Source organism: Mustela nigripes, chromosome 4 (genome assembly GCF_022355385.1).
Source record: "Mustela nigripes isolate SB6536 chromosome 4, MUSNIG.SB6536, whole genome shotgun sequence".
Classification (NCBI taxonomy): domain Eukaryota; kingdom Metazoa; phylum Chordata; class Mammalia; order Carnivora; family Mustelidae; genus Mustela; species Mustela nigripes.
Window position 1 is genome coordinate 71,005,707 of NC_081560.1, and position 17,076 is coordinate 71,022,782.

General features: G+C 39.7%; 1 protein-coding gene across 2 annotated transcripts in view; it reads left to right on the forward strand.

Annotated features, from left to right (window-relative positions):
• Nucleotides 1–17,076, forward strand: part of LOC132015952 (calaxin-like) — a 32,105-nt gene that overhangs the window by 1,029 nt on the left and 14,000 nt on the right. The window contains exons 2-3 of one of the 2 annotated variants that reach the window (XM_059396862.1): nt 13,118–13,273; nt 16,746–16,850. In XM_059396862.1, coding sequence (XP_059252845.1) covers nt 13,118–13,273; nt 16,746–16,850 — 261 coding nt within the window. The remainder of the gene's footprint in view (nt 1–13,117; nt 13,274–16,745; nt 16,851–17,076) is intronic. The other variant, XM_059396863.1, reaches the window with a different exon arrangement.

Genomic DNA, 17,076 nt, shown 5'->3' on the forward strand with positions numbered 1-17,076 from the left:
TTTTTTTTTTTTTAAGATTTTGTTTATTTATTTATTTGACAGATAGAGATCACAAGTAGGCAGAGAGGCAGGCAGAGAGAGAGGAGGAAGCAGGCTCCCCACCGAGCAGAGAGCCCGATGCGGGGCTCGATCCCAAGACCCCGGGATCATGACCTGAGCCGAAGGCAGAGGCTTTAACCCACTGAGCCACCCAGGCGCCCCTACACCAGGTGTGTTTTAAATAACTTGCGTTCCTCAGGCACTTCTAGGGCCTGATTTTCCAATCCTGCTGTCAGACAGCCCTTAAAGTCCATCTGGCAGATTTAACCAATGTTGAATATGCTATCTTCTGTTTGCTGTTTTCTGAACAGCCTGAGTTTCATAACATTCAAAAGGCGATTTTGCAGACTTTAAAAATCTAATCTCTCCCCATCCTAAAGACTATTTTCATTAATATCTGCTACTCAAATGTGTGTTCAATACCTAATTTGTTACTTAAAAACAACTCTCTGAAAGTCTGTAGGTTATGAGTATGTAATACTAGACCAGACTGATATTCATATAGTCTCCTACTAAGAGGATACTTAACAGTTATATGAAAAGAGGAATGAGTGGCATTCCTTTTCAAAGTGTTGATGCTAAGTTACAATCAAAAGTTCAAGATGTAGGGGTGCCTGGGTGGCTCAGTGGGTTAAGCCTCTGCCTTTGGCTCGGGTCATGATCCCAGGGTCCTGGGATCGAGCCCTGCATCAGGGTCTCTGCTCAGTGGGGAGCCTGCTTCCCCCTCTCTCTTACTGCCTCTCTGCCTACTTGTGACCTCTGTCTGTCAAATAAATTAAATGAAATCTTTAAAGAAAAAAAAAAAACCTCAGGCTGTAGCTATTCAGCAGTGTAACCAGATTACTATTTCACACTGCAGTTATTTAACTCATGTTTATTGAGCTCTTTATTGGGAAGATGCTGTGCTGAACAGTTTATGTTCATCTTCAATTCTCAAACCCAATGAGGGAGGTGACATTTTCCATGTTTTCAGATGAGGAAACCCAAGTCTTAGATTGTCTGGAATTAAAGTGGACTTTTCTAGTGGAGGCAAAAATAGAACTCAGGTAAGTCTGAGCCAGAACCTGCTCTCAATTTTTCTCAAATTAATGCTACTGATAAGCATTCTGTACTCATATGGTCATTCTGTATAGTACTGTCCCATAGAAAGTGCAGAATGAAAGTTGAATTTGGCTCACTTCTTGGGTCTTTCCGTTGAGACCAGGACAGACATTGGCCTCTCAGGACTGGAATTTAGTTTTGTTGCAGTTGTTGTCTTAAGGTTTTATTTTTAAGTAATTTCTACAACCCAACATGGGCCTCCAGTTCACAACCCCAAGTCAAGAGTCTCATGCTCTCCCAACTGAAAGCCAGGTGCCCCTGGAATGTAGTTCTTAATAGGTAGGTGTGGGGAGGGCTAATAACTAGTGCCATCTTGGCCTCCTTTCAAGAAAGGACTGTCTTGGGGCAGCTGGCTGGAATAAAACATTCAAGAGCTAGAGCTGCATTGTCCAGTACAGTAACCATTAGCTATGGGTGGCTATTATCTAAAAAAATATTTTAAGTAATCTCTAAACCCAAGATGCAGCTTGAACTCACAATGCTGAGATGAAGAGTCATTGCATGCTTTAGCAACCAAGCCAGCCAGGTGCCTCATTTTGTTTAAGTATATGTGTGACTATTTAAATGTGAATTAAAAATTAAGTAGGATTTTTTTAAACCTTTAATCTAGTGGGGGTGGCAGATCATTACCTCAGGACATAATAAATGGCTTCATGGGTATGCAACCTGTGCATTGTCACAGGGCCCCATGCTTAGTTTAATGCTCTGCTAACACTTACTTAATGTTTTGAGTTTTGCCTTGGGCCCACAAATTCTGTAGTTTATCTTGGCTAGGTACTTCTTCCTCATAATATGGTAGGAGTATCTCCACCATCAGAATTACCTAAAGAGTCATATTGAAAATGCAGATTCCTGGATACCACCCTACGTATGTTTAAAAATCTGTAAGTGGGGGCCAAGCATCCAGATCATTGACTCCATGTATTAGACACACTTAAGCTTAAGAATTCCTGATCAAAATTATCTTTTCCAAGTGAAACTTCAGTTCCTTTTTTAAATTTATGAGTTTCTTTTTTTTTTTTTTAATTATTCTAAATTTACACATTAAGTTGCATATTCACACATCCTTGGCAATCTGGCTTTGTGTGTGTGCATGTATGTGTGTGTATGTATATTAAATCTTTTTTTGGTCTCTGTGGAATTTGAAACCTAGCTGATTTATTGTCTTGGTATTATTTCTCACATTGATAATTAATTTTTTCCCTTAAGCCTTCAAAACTGTCATTTAGAAACAACTAATAGGCAGGGGTTTCCACTACCTACTGCCTTATTTTGTGCTTTAAACACAGAAAATTGTACTTTTTTCTTCCTTCTTCAGAAACGTAAATAATATTACTAACTACATGGTGTCTGTCTTCCCGTAGAATTTTTTTTTTAATTTAAAATTCAATTAGCCAACATATATCTTAAGTTTCATGAAACTTCAGTTCTATCACCCTAATAATCCCAATCTGACTGATAGGAGCTGACCCAGTCTTTTTCACAGTGTTGTTTAGCCACAATTTTTACACTTACATAGATTAAAAAAAAAATTTTTTTTAAAGCTAACTGAAGAATTTTAAAACTTCCCAATAATTTCTTGTTTGATTCAAGTGATTATCTTGCCATCAAGAAGTTACTTTGAACCCTGACTCATCCAGTATATCCCTTTATCTCTCCTGTTTATAAGGGGTTATCCTTTATTTCAGCAAACATTTGAGAACCTACTATGGTGCTTGGCATTACTGGATACTGCGTAGACAATTAATTCAAGGGTAAGAGGTTTTTCTCAAATGCCTTGCTAAAATCCATATACTTCGCGAGCTGCATTTCTTCGATCCACTCCTACCAAGAGGAGGAAATAGGTTACATCTAGTATGATAAACTCTTGTGAATTCAAGAGCCCCTGAGTATTCATGAATCTTTTAATTCAATTGATAATCTCTTCTGGACTTAGCCCAGGACCACCTAGATACCCAGTAGCCCAATATTTACCTTTCACTTTGTGAGACATAACATGGGCCAATATGTATGCATATATAGGTTAGTATGCATACGTATTTTCCAGCTGTGTCTGCTGAGAGGGCTTGGAAATATTCTGCCTCCCCCCATTATTTTTTAAGAATATAACCTAATATTTATTAATACATCACATTATGTTTTTTCATGGACAATGGTGATTTTTAAGGGAAGGGATATCAAGATACATAAGTCTTAGATAATACATTATTTGATCATGTTGACACAGTTTCTTTGAGAACGCATCACTTTGTGAATATTCCTAAGTTTTTGTTTTTGTTTTTTTTAGGTGGAGAGTATCAATAAAGTCTTAAAAGGAGGCAAACATTCAACCTCCCCATTTCTCAATTTTGTCACATTCCGTTTAGGCCATATTATGTATTGGGCTTAGAAATATTAATACCCCAATAATAACCAGCACACCCAGTGCCTAGGCCTTGGTGTCTAAATGCCAGTCTCCAATAAAAAGAACCAGGATTCCTTGAAGAAGTAGCTGCACAGAGTGTAGAAGGAAACCCTACACCACACCTGTATGTTTCTGTTTTACTCTGACATTACTACCAAATACCACATTTACACTTCTGACATTTCTGGTCTCCAACAACTGTGTGGTTTTTTTCCCAGCAAGGAATTTTCTGGGACATCCCAGCGATTTTTTATTAAAATCTCACTAACTGAGATGGCATCAGATCCCGTAAGTTGAGTTCAGTTCCATAAGACTGTCTCCCACTTCAGATGACCATCACAAGTCCAGGTTGTTTTATGTTCATTTCTGACTGACTGGCTATAAATTGGAAGTCCAATTAATTTGCTAGAGCAGCTCACAGAACTAAGAAAAATAGTTTAATAAATTACTGATTTATTATAAAGGGATATAATCGGGAAGAGCTAGATGGAAGAGATGCATAGGGCAAGGTATGTGGGAAAGGGCATGGAGCTTCCATTCTCTCTGCCAGGACATTCATATGTTCACCAACCTAGAAGCTCCCTGAACACTATTTTGGGGGCTTCATGAAGGTTTCATCACATAGGCTTCATAGATAATTAACTCAAGAGCCAACCCTTCTGAGAACAGGGGATGGGGCTGAAAGTTCCAAGCTTTCAATCAACACTTTGGTCTTTCTGGTGACCGGCTCCCATCCAGAAGTCACTAGCAGTCACTTCATTAGAACAAAAGATTCCTATTACCCCTCCACCCCGATGTTCTAAGAGATTTAGGAGCTTTGTGTTGAGAACCAGGGTCAATGACTAAATTTAACAAAAGATACTCCTACTGTTCACATCATTTAGGAAATCCCAAGAGTTTGGGGAGCTATGTGTTAGGAACCAGGGGCAGGGACCAATATATATATATATATATATATATATATATATATATATTCCCTGTTATCTCACACAGAGGTGATATGAGATTAGCCCAACAAATAGTACCAGGAAGCAAAGAGGTGAAAAAGCCAGTGGGTTGTGCTATGTGAAATATACAAGAGCCAACTCAAACTCCTAATGGCCAAAACTAGAACAATTTCAGTAAGAAGATTAACAATTGTTACAAATAAGTCTTCTTTGTCTCTCTGCCACCCCCCACCCCATAGTGACATAAATAATTGAGTAAGTAAATGGGGAAAAGATCTCTTTCTTTCAGGAGAACTCCAAATAATAGTATAGATGCTCCTTTCCAAGTAGTGGGATTCCATTTTACTTGAATAGTTGGCTTCTAAAGAATAAATTGTGGGTGGGGGGAGAATAGATTGTGGAAAGGGAAAACAATAACTAGAGTGGAGAACCCTGTAGACTAGCTTAACCAAGTGATCAAAGTTATCAGCCGTTAACCTTCTTAATATGTATCACCCTGACATGTGAGAAGAACAGCAATTTATCTCTGGTAGTCTTCACCAAAACACCTAACCATGGTCTAATTGTGAGAAAAACATTAGGCAAACACAAACTGAGGAACGTTATGCAAAATAAAATACCAAGATCACAAAGACTGAAAACTATCACAGATTTGAAGAGACATGACAACCAAGTTTATCCTAGCTTGGATTCTGGAACCCCTAAAGAGGACTTAAGTAGGAAAAGTGGTAAAATCTTTAGTTTAGTTAATAATAATGTGCCAATGTTAGCATATTTGTTTTGACAACTGTATCATGGTTCTGTAAGGTGTTAACAGGGAGAGAGTGAAGATTTTATGCAAACTTTATCATCATTGCTTCTCTTTCGTGAATCTAAAATTATTCCAAAATAAATAGCATGGGCCAATCTCTAGGACCTCGCCATCCTCATTCACATGTGATCTTTCACATATAATTTACCATGGTTCCTTGACCTCATGAGTAAGGTTTTAAGATGTAATGAAATATGAGCTTACGTGGATAAAACCCAGAGGAAGTACCTGCTAAAGACTGGGCCTAAAATCCTTGATAGCTGTGTTGAATGACTTCTTAGTATTTGACTCAGAGCCGCTCCTGACTCAAAACCTCCCTTTCCTCAGGGACCCATTTTCACATTGTTGTGCTAACATTTCCATTCGTTGATAATTCTCTCCCTCAGAACCGAGCAGGACTATCAGGCAATCATTAACATACTCTGGACTCCATATAGTGCATCCACACCTGAGCTTCCTTTTTCTTCATATTCAAGAAGGGGGAGGAGGAGGCAGCAGTTTTCAAGTTTTCAGCCTCAGAGCAGCTGCATCCCCTTCTGTGACCTGGCCTTGAAAAGTCACCTTCCTTGCCTTATTTCCACTGAGCTCTACTGGTTGAAACAGTCTCACACACAGACACACACACACACACCCTGCTCCCTCCTAGTTTCAAGTAAAGGAGAGACCCCCATCTCTCAGAGGAATATCAAAATAATTGTACAAAGAGCATATGGCATGGGAAGGACTGTTAAAATTGTTTTTGGGAAGACAGTCTTGTCATATCTCAACTCCTCATTCATCAGGTAGTTTCAAGAATCTACTGCCAGAATGTTCTCCCTTAAAGATTTTTATTTATCAGAGAGCAAGAGAGCTTAAGCAGGGGGGAGCAGGAGGCAGAACAGGCAGAGGGAAAAGCAGACTCCCTGATGAGCAAGGAGCCGAATGCAGTATTCAATCCCAGGACCCTGGGGTCATGACCTGAGCCGAAGGCAGACCCCTTATTATTATTTTTTTTCTTTTGAAAGATGTTTTATTATTTTATTTATTTATTTTTTTGGAAGCTATTTTATTTTATTTATTTTATTAATTTATTTATTTTCAGCATAACAGTATTCATTATTTTTTCACCAAACCCAGTGCTCCATGCAATCTGTGCCCTCTATAATACCCACCACCTGGTACCCCAACCCCCCCCCCCCCCCCCCGCCACTTCAAACCCCTCAGATTGTTTTTCAGAGTCCATAGTCTCTCATGATTCACCTCCCCTTCCAATTTCCCCCAACTCCCTTCTCTAACACCCCTTGTCCTCCATGCTATTTGTTATGCTCCACAAATAAGTGAAGCCATATGATAATTGACTCTGCTTGACTTACTTCACTCAGCATAATCTCTTCCAATCCCATCCATGTTGCTACAAAAGTTGGGTATTCATCCTTTCTGATGGAGGCATAATACTCCATAGTGTATATGGACCACATTTTCCTTACCCATTTGTCCGTTGAAGGACATCTTGGTTCTTTCCACAGTTTGGCAACCGTGGCCATTGCTGCTATAAATATTGGGGTACAGATGGCCCTTCTTTTCACGACATCTGTATCTTTGGGGTAAATACCCAGGAGTGCAATTGCAGGGTCATAGGGAAGTTCTATTTTTGATTTCTTGAGGAATCTCCACACTGTTCTCCAAAGAGGCTGCACCAACTTGCATTCCCACCAACAGTGGAAGAGGGTTCCCCTTTCTCCACATCCCCTCCAGCACATGTTGTTTCCTGTCTTGTTAACTTTGGCCATTCTAACTGGTGTAAGGTGATATCTCAGTGTGGTTTTAATTTGAATCTTCCTGAGGGCTAGTGATGATGAACATTTTTTCATGTGTCTGATAGCCATTTGTATGTCTTGATTGGAGAAGTGTCTGTTTATATCTTCTGCCCATTTTTTGATATGATTGCCTGTTTTGTGTATTGAGTTTGAGGAGTTCATTATAGATCCTGGACATCAACCTTTTGTCTGTACTGTCATTTGCAAATATCTTCTCCCATTCCGTGGGTTGCCTCTTTGTTTTTTTGACTGTTTCCTTTGCTGTGCAGAAGCTTTTGATTTTGATGAAGTCCCAAAAGTTTATTTTCATTTTTGTTTCCTTTGCCTCTGGAGACATATCTTGAAAGAAGTTGCTGGGGCTGATATTCGAAGAGATTAGTGCCTATGTTCTCCTCTAGGATTCTGATGGATTCCTGTCTCACGTTGAGGTCTTTTTTATCCATTTTGAGTTTATCTTTGTGTACGGTGTAAGAGAATGGTCGAATTTCATTCTTCTACATATAGCTGCCCAGTTTTCCCAGCACCATTTATTTCCACTGTATATTTTTTCCACTGTATATTTTTTCCTGTTTTGTCGAAGATTAATTGACCATAGAGTTGAGGGTCCATATCTGGGCTCTCTACTCTGTTCCACTGGTCTATGTGTCTGTTTTTATGCCAGTACCTTGCTGTTTGGTGATCACAGCTTTGTAGTAAAGCTTGAAATCAGGTAACGTGATGCCCCCAGCTTTATTTTTGTTTTTCAACATTTCCTTAGTGATTCAGGGTCTCTTCTGATTCCATACAAATTTTTGGATTATTTGCTCCAGCTCTTTGAAGAATACCGGTGGAATTTGATCGGAATGGCATTAAAAGTATAGATTGCTCTAGGCAGTATAGACATTTTAACAATGTTTATTCTTCCGATCCAAGAACATGGAATGGTCTTCCATCTTTTTGTGTTTTCTTCAATTTCTTTCTTTTTTTTTTTTTTTAAGATTTTATTTATTTATTTTGACAGAAATCACAAGTAGACAGAGAGGCAGGCAGAGAGAGAGAGAGGGAAGCAGGCTCCCTGCTGAGCAGAGAGCCCGATGCAGGACCCTGAGATCATGACCCGAGCCGAAGGCAGCGGCTTAACCCACTGAGCCACCCAGGCGCCCCTTCTTCAATTTCTTTCATGAGTATTCTGTAGTTCCTCAAGTACAGATCCTTTACCTCTTTGGTTAGGTTTATTCCCAGGTATCTTATGGTTCTTGGTGCTATAGTAAATGGAATTGATTCTCTAATTTCCCTTTCTGTATTTTCATTGTTAGTGTATAAGAAGGCCACTGATTTCTGCACATTGACTTTGTATCCTGCCACGTTGCTGAATTGCTGTATGAGTTCTAGTAGTATGGGGGTGGAGTCTTTTGGGTTTTCCATATAAAGAATCATGTCATCTGCAAAGAGAGAGAGTTTAACTTCTTCATTGCCAATTTGGATACCTTTTATTTCTCTTTGTTGTCTGATTGCTGTTGCTAGGACTTCTAATACTATGTTGAACAAGAGTGGTGAGAGTGGGCATCCTTGTCTTGTTCCTGATCTCAACGGGAAGGCTGCAAGCTTTTTCCCATTGAGGATGATATTTGCTGTGGGTCTTTCATAGATAGATTTGATGAGGCTCAGGAATGTTCCCTCTATCCCTAAACTTTGAAGCATTTTAATCAGGAATGGATGCTGGATTTTGTCAAATGCTTTTTCTGCATCAATTGAGAGGACCATGTGGTTCTTCTCTCTTCTCATATTAATTTGTTGTATCACATTGATTGATTTGCGAATGTTGAACCATCCTTGTAGCCCAGGGATAAATCCCACCTGGTCATGGTGGATAATCTTTTTCTTTTTATTTTAAAGATTTTATTTATTCCTTTAACAAAGAGAGAAATCACAAGTAGGCAGAGAGGCAGAGAGAGAGAAGGGGGAAGCAGGCTCCCTGCTGAGCAGAGAGCCCGATATGGGACTCCATCCCAGGACCATGAGATCATGACCTGAGCCGAAGGCAGAGGCTTAACCCACTGAGCCACCCAGGTGCCCCGGTGGATAATCTTTTTAATGTGCTGTTGGATCCTGTTTGCTAGATCTTGTTGAGAATCTTAGCATCCATATTCATCAGTGATATTGGTCTGAAATTCTCCTTTTTGGTAGGGTCTTTGCCTGGTTTGGGGATCAGGGTAATGCTGGCTTCATAGAAAGAGTCTGGAAGTTTTCCTTCTGCTTCAATTTTTTGAAATAGCTTCAGGAGAATAGGTGTTATTTCTTCTTTGAAAGTTTGGTAGAATTCCCCAGGGAATCTGTCAGGTCCTGGGCTCTTGTTTTTTGGGAGGTTTTTGATCACTGCTTCAATCTTGTTACTAGATATCGGTCTATTCAGATTGTCGATTTCTTCCTGGTTCAATTTGGGGAGTTTATAGTTTTCCAGGAATGCATCGATTTCATCTAGGTTGCTAAGCTTATTGGCATATAACTGTTGATAATAACTTCTGATGATTGTTTCTACTTCCTTGGTGTTAGTTGTGATCTCTCCCTTCTCATTCATAATTTTATGAATTTGGGCTTTCTCTCTTTTCTTTTGGATTAGTGCGGCCAATGGTTTATCAATCTTATTGATTCTTTCAAAAAACCAGCTTCTAGTTTCATTGATATGTTCTACTGTATCTCTGGTTTCTACCTCATTGATCTCAGCTCTAATCTTGATGATTTCCCTTATGTGTGGAGTTGGTTTGATTTGTTGTTGATTCTCCAGTTCTTTAAGGTGTAGAGACAGCTGGTGTATTCTGGATTTTTCAATTTTTTTGAGGGAGGCTTGGATGGCTATGTATTTCCCCCTTAGGACCGCCTTTGCTGTATCCCATAGGTTTTGGAGCAAAGTGTCTTCATTCTCATTGGTTTCCATGAATTGTTTCAGTTCTTCTTTGATCTCCTGGTTGATCCAAGCATTCTTAAGCAAGGTGGCCTTTAGCTTCCAGGTGTTTGAGTCCCTTCTGAACTTTTCTTTGTGATTGAGAGGCAGACCCCTTATTGACTGAGCCACCCAGGCATCCCACGTGTTCTCCCTGAAGTGAAAATACGATCCTGTTAACTTGCCAGTGAAAATTTTCCAGAAACTCCTCATTGTCTGTAAAGTCAAGTCTGCCATCTAGCTGCACAACACCATTTGCAGCTAGTTCTCAGAACATACCTCCAAGCTGCCTCCTCTAACAAATGCTTGCTTTGGCAGGCTTTAGCTCAAATGACACCTCCTTGGGACTTTTAATTTCCTCCTGCCTACTCCAATTGATTATTCCTTCCTTTGGGTCACCATCAAACACCATCAATCGTAGTGCTTGTCATACTTGCAGCACTTTTTTTTTTTTTAATCTTAGCCAAAGGGTAACAACTTGGTGAGCAGCAAGCATGGTGTATGCATTGCCTGGTTCACAAGAGGCTCTTCATAAATGGTTATTGGAGGGCACCTGGGTGGCTCAGTGGGTTAAGCCACTGCCTTCCGCTCAGGTCATGATCTCAGGGTCCTGGGATCAAGTTCTGCATCGGGCTCTCTGCTCAGCAGGGAGCCTGCTTCCCTCTATCTCTCTCTCTCTCTGCCTGCCTCTCCATCTACTTGTGATCTCTCTTTGTCAAATAAATAAATAAAATCCTTTAAAAAAATAAATGGTTATTGGATGGATAAAAATGACCTGTATGTCATATTTCAGTTATACTGTGGAGCTTGAGAATCTAACTCAGTTCATAAAACAGTATTAGTAGGTACCTTTGTAATTCCTTATTCTTCAGATTTTGTCAACCATTCCCCTAAGAACCAAACCACTCTGACCATCATAGAAACCCTAATGTTGTAAACTGTGTATGTGCTGTGTGTTGTCATTGATTTCAGTTGGGGGACATGAAATCATCTCAGACAGCATCTAAAATTTCTCCCCACATTCTCTATAAAAAGAAAGTAGGAGGCAGGGGTTGGAGAAGAAAAAAGAAATAATAACCAGCTTTCCTTCCTAGCTTTTCTGGTTCTTTCAAATAATCTTTGATTCATAGAATTGGGTTTTCGGGAACTGAAAAGAATCTCAAAGATCATTTAGGACAATACCCAATTTTATAGGTGAGGACTCTGACCATTAAGAAGCTATATGACTTGTCTAAGTCCCCTGTTTAGGTAAGAAATGAAGGGGAATCTAGGCACTTTAGTACCCCCCAACCCACTAAATCTAATTCCCTAATTCTAAGTCCTGAAAATGCATTAGAATATCCACACACTTCTTTAAAAAAAATACCCTTTTCCTAAGTCTAGACTGAAATCTAGGCATATGGATGTTGGAATATTGGAAATTTCTATTTGAAAATTAGTCACCAAGTCCTACTGATTTTCTCTAACTTCTCAGGCCCTTTCCCAGTTTCTGATCTTATTTCCACCTCCCTAACCAAAGCCCTATCACTCCAAGCCTGGCTTCTATGCTTCCAGTTTTCCCCTTAAATATAATTTTGCTACATGAATTTTCCTAAACCACTTCTCCACCTTAGGTCCTAGAAGAATCAACCCAGCTCTTCTTTAAAAGCTAATTCCAGGAAGCCTGGGTGGCTCAGTGGGTGAAGCATCTGCCTTTGGCTCAGGTCATGATCCTGGGTTCCTGGGTTGGAGCCATGTGTTGGGCCCCCTGCTCAGTGGTGAGTCTGCTCCTCCCACTCCCTTTACTCCTCCTCCCTGCTCTCTCTCTCTCAAATAAACAAATAAAACTTTTTTTTTTAATTTATTTGACAGAGAGAGAGAGCACAAGCAGGGGAGTGTCAGGCGGAAAGGGAGAAGCAGACTCCCCACTGAGCGGGGAGCCTGATGTGGGGCTCAATCCCAGGACCCCCTGAGCTGTAGGCAGACACTTAAACAACTGAGCCACCCAGATGCCCCAATAAATAAAACTCTTTAAGTAAATAAAAAAATAAAAGCTAATTTGTGGGCCTGATGTTAGCGATCCTGACTTGGTAGTTTTGGGGCAAGACATGGGACTCTGGATTAAATAAACAGTGGAGAGGGGGTTGATTCTCTCTTATAGATGGTCCATGAGAAAAATCATTGCTCCAGTAAAATGCAGTTGATGCTTGAACAACCTGGAGGATAAAAGCACCAACACCCATACAGTTGAAAATCCATGTTTGACTACCCCAAACCTTAACTACCAATAGCCTATTACTGACCTTGCTTATAAAGTCAATTAACATATTTCATATATTTTATGTATTATATACTACTTGCATAAAGTAAGTAAAATGTTATTAAGAAAGTCATAAGAGAATGGGGCACCTTGGTGGCTCAGTTGGTTGAGCCTTCAACTCTTGATTTCAGCTCAGGTCGTGATCACAGGGTCATGAGATTGGGCTCTGGGCATGGAGACTTAAGATTCTTCCCCTCTCTCTCAACCCCTCCCCACTCTCTCTCTTAAAGAAAGAAAGGGAGAAAATCATAACAGAAAATATATTTACAGTACTGTACTATGTTTATTTTTTTTTAAGTCACATTTAAGTGGACCCGCAGTTTGAACGTATGTGGTTCAAGTCAACTGTAAATGGTAATTTTCTGACTAGGCTTTCAAGGCCCTCTGCCATTAACCCATCCTCTTCAATCTTGTATTTTCACTTCTCAACTTGCTGTGCTCCCAGTAAAGCATGTTCAAACCTGACAGCAGTTCTAAGTCTTTCCTTTACCCATGTTTTCTCTCCCTGGAATTCTCTGTTGTACTTCCCTGAACACATTCCTTCCCGTATAAATACTACGCATATCTATAATGGTGAGTGTTAGTATTACATAATTTTTCATTTACATACTCTCTTATGAGACTTCTTGGTGACTCCCAGAAAGGTAAGCTCTCAAGTAACAAGTCATGTCCTACTTTCTAATCGCTAGAGCATCTAGCAGCACGGGGACAAAAGAGCTGCTTAGTAAAATATTTTTTATTAGATTGGAGTACTCAAGGACTAAGTCTAAGCTATATTTATTTGTATTTTTATTTTGCAGTCAAAAAAAGTGAAGTAGAGTGTCTCCTACGACTTTTTCACAGCTTGGTGGAAAGAGCTAATGTAAGACTTAATAACTTCGGACTAGACCGTAACGCGTTTCGAATGATCCTGCACAACATATTTGGGATGACTGATGATATGCTAATGAACAGGGGTAAGAGTCTTAAGAAACTGAAATGGGCCAAGCCGAGATGGCAATATATATGCTGTACATATATATATTTGTAATGTGGCAAATATATATTTGTAATGACAAATTTATAGATGCCAAATTTATATATATATATGTATATATATATATATGTATGTATTCAGTTGTCATCAAAGACTCTGAATTTCTTTAAAAAGATTTATTTATTTATTTATTTAGAGGGATCATGCATGTTGGGGGAGAGACAGAGGAAAGGGAAAGGGACAAGCAGATTCTATGCTCAGCAGAAACCCATCACAGAGCACAAAGCCCCTCCGGGAGCTTGGGGGTTGATCCCACAACCCCCAGATCATGACCTGAGCCAAAATCAAGAGTTGGGTGCTCAGCTGACTAAACCACACAGATGCCTCTTGAATTTTTCAGTGTCAAACTAGAAAGACTTAATTGTGGTAAGACAAAACAAAGGTTGATTTGATTATACGATAGTTTTTAATAAAAACTCACTCAGAGGGATGGATGCCTGGGTGGCTCAGTTGGTTAAGCAGCTGCCTTCGGCTCAGGTCATGATCCCAGTGTCCTGGGATCGAGTCCCACATCGGGCTCCTTGCTCGGCAGGGAGCCTGCTTCTCCCTCTGCCTCTGCCTGCCTCTCTGTCTGCCTGTGCTCGCTCGCTCTATCTCCCTCTATCCCTGACAAATAAATAAAATCTTAAAAAAAAAAAAAGCAAAAAAAGAAAACTCACTCAGAATTTCTTATCTTGTAGCTGTACCACTTTGAGAAATAACCAATAAGCTGACAGGTATTTTTTTTTTTTTTTTTTTTTAGTTAAGCATATGGCTTTTTATTCATGATGTCTTTGGATTCATATGCTATAGACATGTAAACTATTAAATGACTTCTTCCTCTTCTTAAAAATACTGTATCAGGGGATGCCTGGGTGGCTCTGTCATTACGTTTCTGCCTTTGGCTCAGGTCATGATCCCAGGGTTCTGGGATTGAGCCCTGCATAGGCTCCCTGCTTGGCGGGAAGTCTGCTTCTAACTCTCCCATTCCCCCTGCCTGTGTTCCCTCTCTTGCTGAGTCTCTCTCTGTCAAATAAATAAATAAAATCTTTAAAATAAAAAAATACTGAATCAGTGGGGCGCCTGGGTGGTTCAATTGGTTAAGCAACTGTCTTTGGCTTAGGTCATGATCCTGGAGTCCTGGAATCGAGTCCCGCATTGGGCTCCATGCTCTACAGGAAGTCTGCTTCTCCCTCTGACCCTCTCCCCTCTCATGTTCTGTCTCACTTTCTCTCTCTCAAATAAATAAGTAAAATCTTAATAAAAAAAAAAAAAACCTGTATCAGTACAAAAAAATGCTAATTACTCATTATACTGAAAAAAAATAAAAGACAAGATTTTTTTTTTTTAAGATTTTATTTATTTATTTGACAGACAGAGATCACAAGTAGGTAGAGAGGCAGGCAGAGAGAGAGAGAGGAGGAAGCAGGCTCCCTGCTGAGCAGAGAGCCCGATATGGGACTCTATCCCAGGACCCTGAGATCATGACCTGAGCCGAAGGCAGAGGCTTAACCCACTGAGCCACCCAGGTGTCCCAAAAGACAAGATCTTATATTTAAAATAGAAAATTGGGACGCCTGGGTGGCTCAGTTGGTTAAGCAGCTGCCTTCGGCTCAGGTCATGATCCCAGCGTCCTGGGATCGAGTCCCACATCGGGCTCCTTGCTCCGCAGGGAGCCTGCTTCTCCCTCTGACTCTGCCTTCCACTCTGTCTGCCTGTGCTCGCTCTCACTCTCTCTCTCTTACAAATAAATAAATAAAATCTTTAAAAAAAAAAAAAAAAAAAAAAACTTTAAAAAAAAAAAAAAAAAAAAAAAGAAAATTATTTAATGTGATCTAGTTTCACTAGCAAATTTTTCATGTTCAATTTGGTAAGTTTGACCTAGGTATGTACCTTGAGACCATAATCATAATGAAAATAATTAACATCACCGCTAAAAGAGTCAATAACACTTTACTTTCTATAGCATACTAAGATTTCTCTAGTAATTTTAAAAATAGCATGTTATTTGGGGTGCCTGGGTGGCTCAGTGGGTTAAAGCCTCTGCCTTTGGCTCAGGTTATGATCCCAAAGGTCCTGGGATCAAGCCCCGCATGGGGCTCTCTGCTCAGCAGGGATCCTGCTTCCCTTCCTCTCTCTCTGCCTGCCTCTTTGTCTGCTTGTGATCTCTGTCTGTCAAATAAATAAATAAATAAAATCTTTTTAAAAAATTATGTTATTTTAGTAATTTATCTTTAGGTATTATATACTTAAATATAAATTCTGTTATATTCAGAACAGAATTTTGCCACTCTTTTAAAATGCATTTTTATTTATATTATTATTATTTTTAAAAGTAATCTCTAGGGGCACCTGGGTGGCTCAGTGGGTTAAGCCTCTGCCTTCAGCTCAGGTCATGATCCCAGAGTCCTGGGATGGAGCCCTGCATCAGGCTTTCTGCTCAGCAGGGGGCCTCCTTCCTCCTCTCCCACTGCCTCTCTGCCTACTTGTGATCTTTCTCTCTCTGTCAAATAAATAAATAAAATCTTCTAAAAAAAAAAAGTAATCTCTACATTCAGTGTGGGGTTTGAATTCATGACCCCAAGATCAAGAGTCACATGCTAGCCAACTCAGCTAGCCAGGTTTCCCCGTTGCTACTCTTTTTATTTATTAAGTTTTTACAGATTTATTTATATATTTTAGAGAGAAACACACAGAGAGAGACAGAGCACGAGCTGGGAGAAGTGCAGAGGGAGAGGAAAGAGAGAAACTCAAGCAGACTCCCCACTGAACACGAAGCTGATGTGGGGCTCGATCCCAGGACCCTGAGATCATGACCTGAGCCAAAATCAAGAGCCAGCTGCTCAACTGAGCCACCCAGGCGCCCCTGCCATTCCTTTTAGAATAAAAATTATCCTCATCTTGATTAGCTCCACTGTTGTTCTTCTTGGCTCATAGTAACTGTACAAAACATCACAAGTGAAGTTCATCATTGATCATGGAGAAGAATTAATTTTTTTCTTTCTATAAAAATCTGGAAGGAACATATTTCTAATAATTTTGATTTTTTTAAAGATTTTATTTATTTATTTGACAGAGAGAGAGATCACAAGCAGGCAGAGAGAGAGGGGGGGAAGCAGGCTCCCTGCTGAGCAGAGCCCAATGTGGGGCTTGATCCCAGGACCCTGAGATCATGACCTGAGCCAAAGGCAGTGGCTTAACCCACTGAGCCACCCAGGGGACTCTAATTTTGATTCTTTTAAGAAAGACTGTGCCAAAACCTTTTTTTCCCCTCAGTTTGGGAGAAAAGTCTCTCAGTGTGTTTTTTGTTTTTATTTTGGAAGAAAGTTTTAAAAATCTTTCCATATATACATACTTACGAATTATAAAATAGCTATAAATTGCAATATGCTTCTACGGTGTTTTTCTTTCAGTATTTTTTGCATTTGACAAAGACAATGATAACTGCATAAATGCGAAAGAGTGGGTTAAAGGATTATCAGTGTTTCTTCGAGGGACTTTTGAAGAAAAGCTTAAGTGTAAGATTTCTATATGTGATTACTGACTTAGTAATAATATACATTGTCAATTTTGTATTTAATGAATGTTTAAACGTTTTTTAAAAATATGAAATCCATGTTCTCTGTAGCAACCTTTCAAAAATAGCTCATAGCAGTTAAAAAAAATTCAAAATATGTATGAAATGGGTAGCCTATTTCATGGGAGAGTCTCTAGTCCCAGGAACCCCAAACACTTCCTTCACTG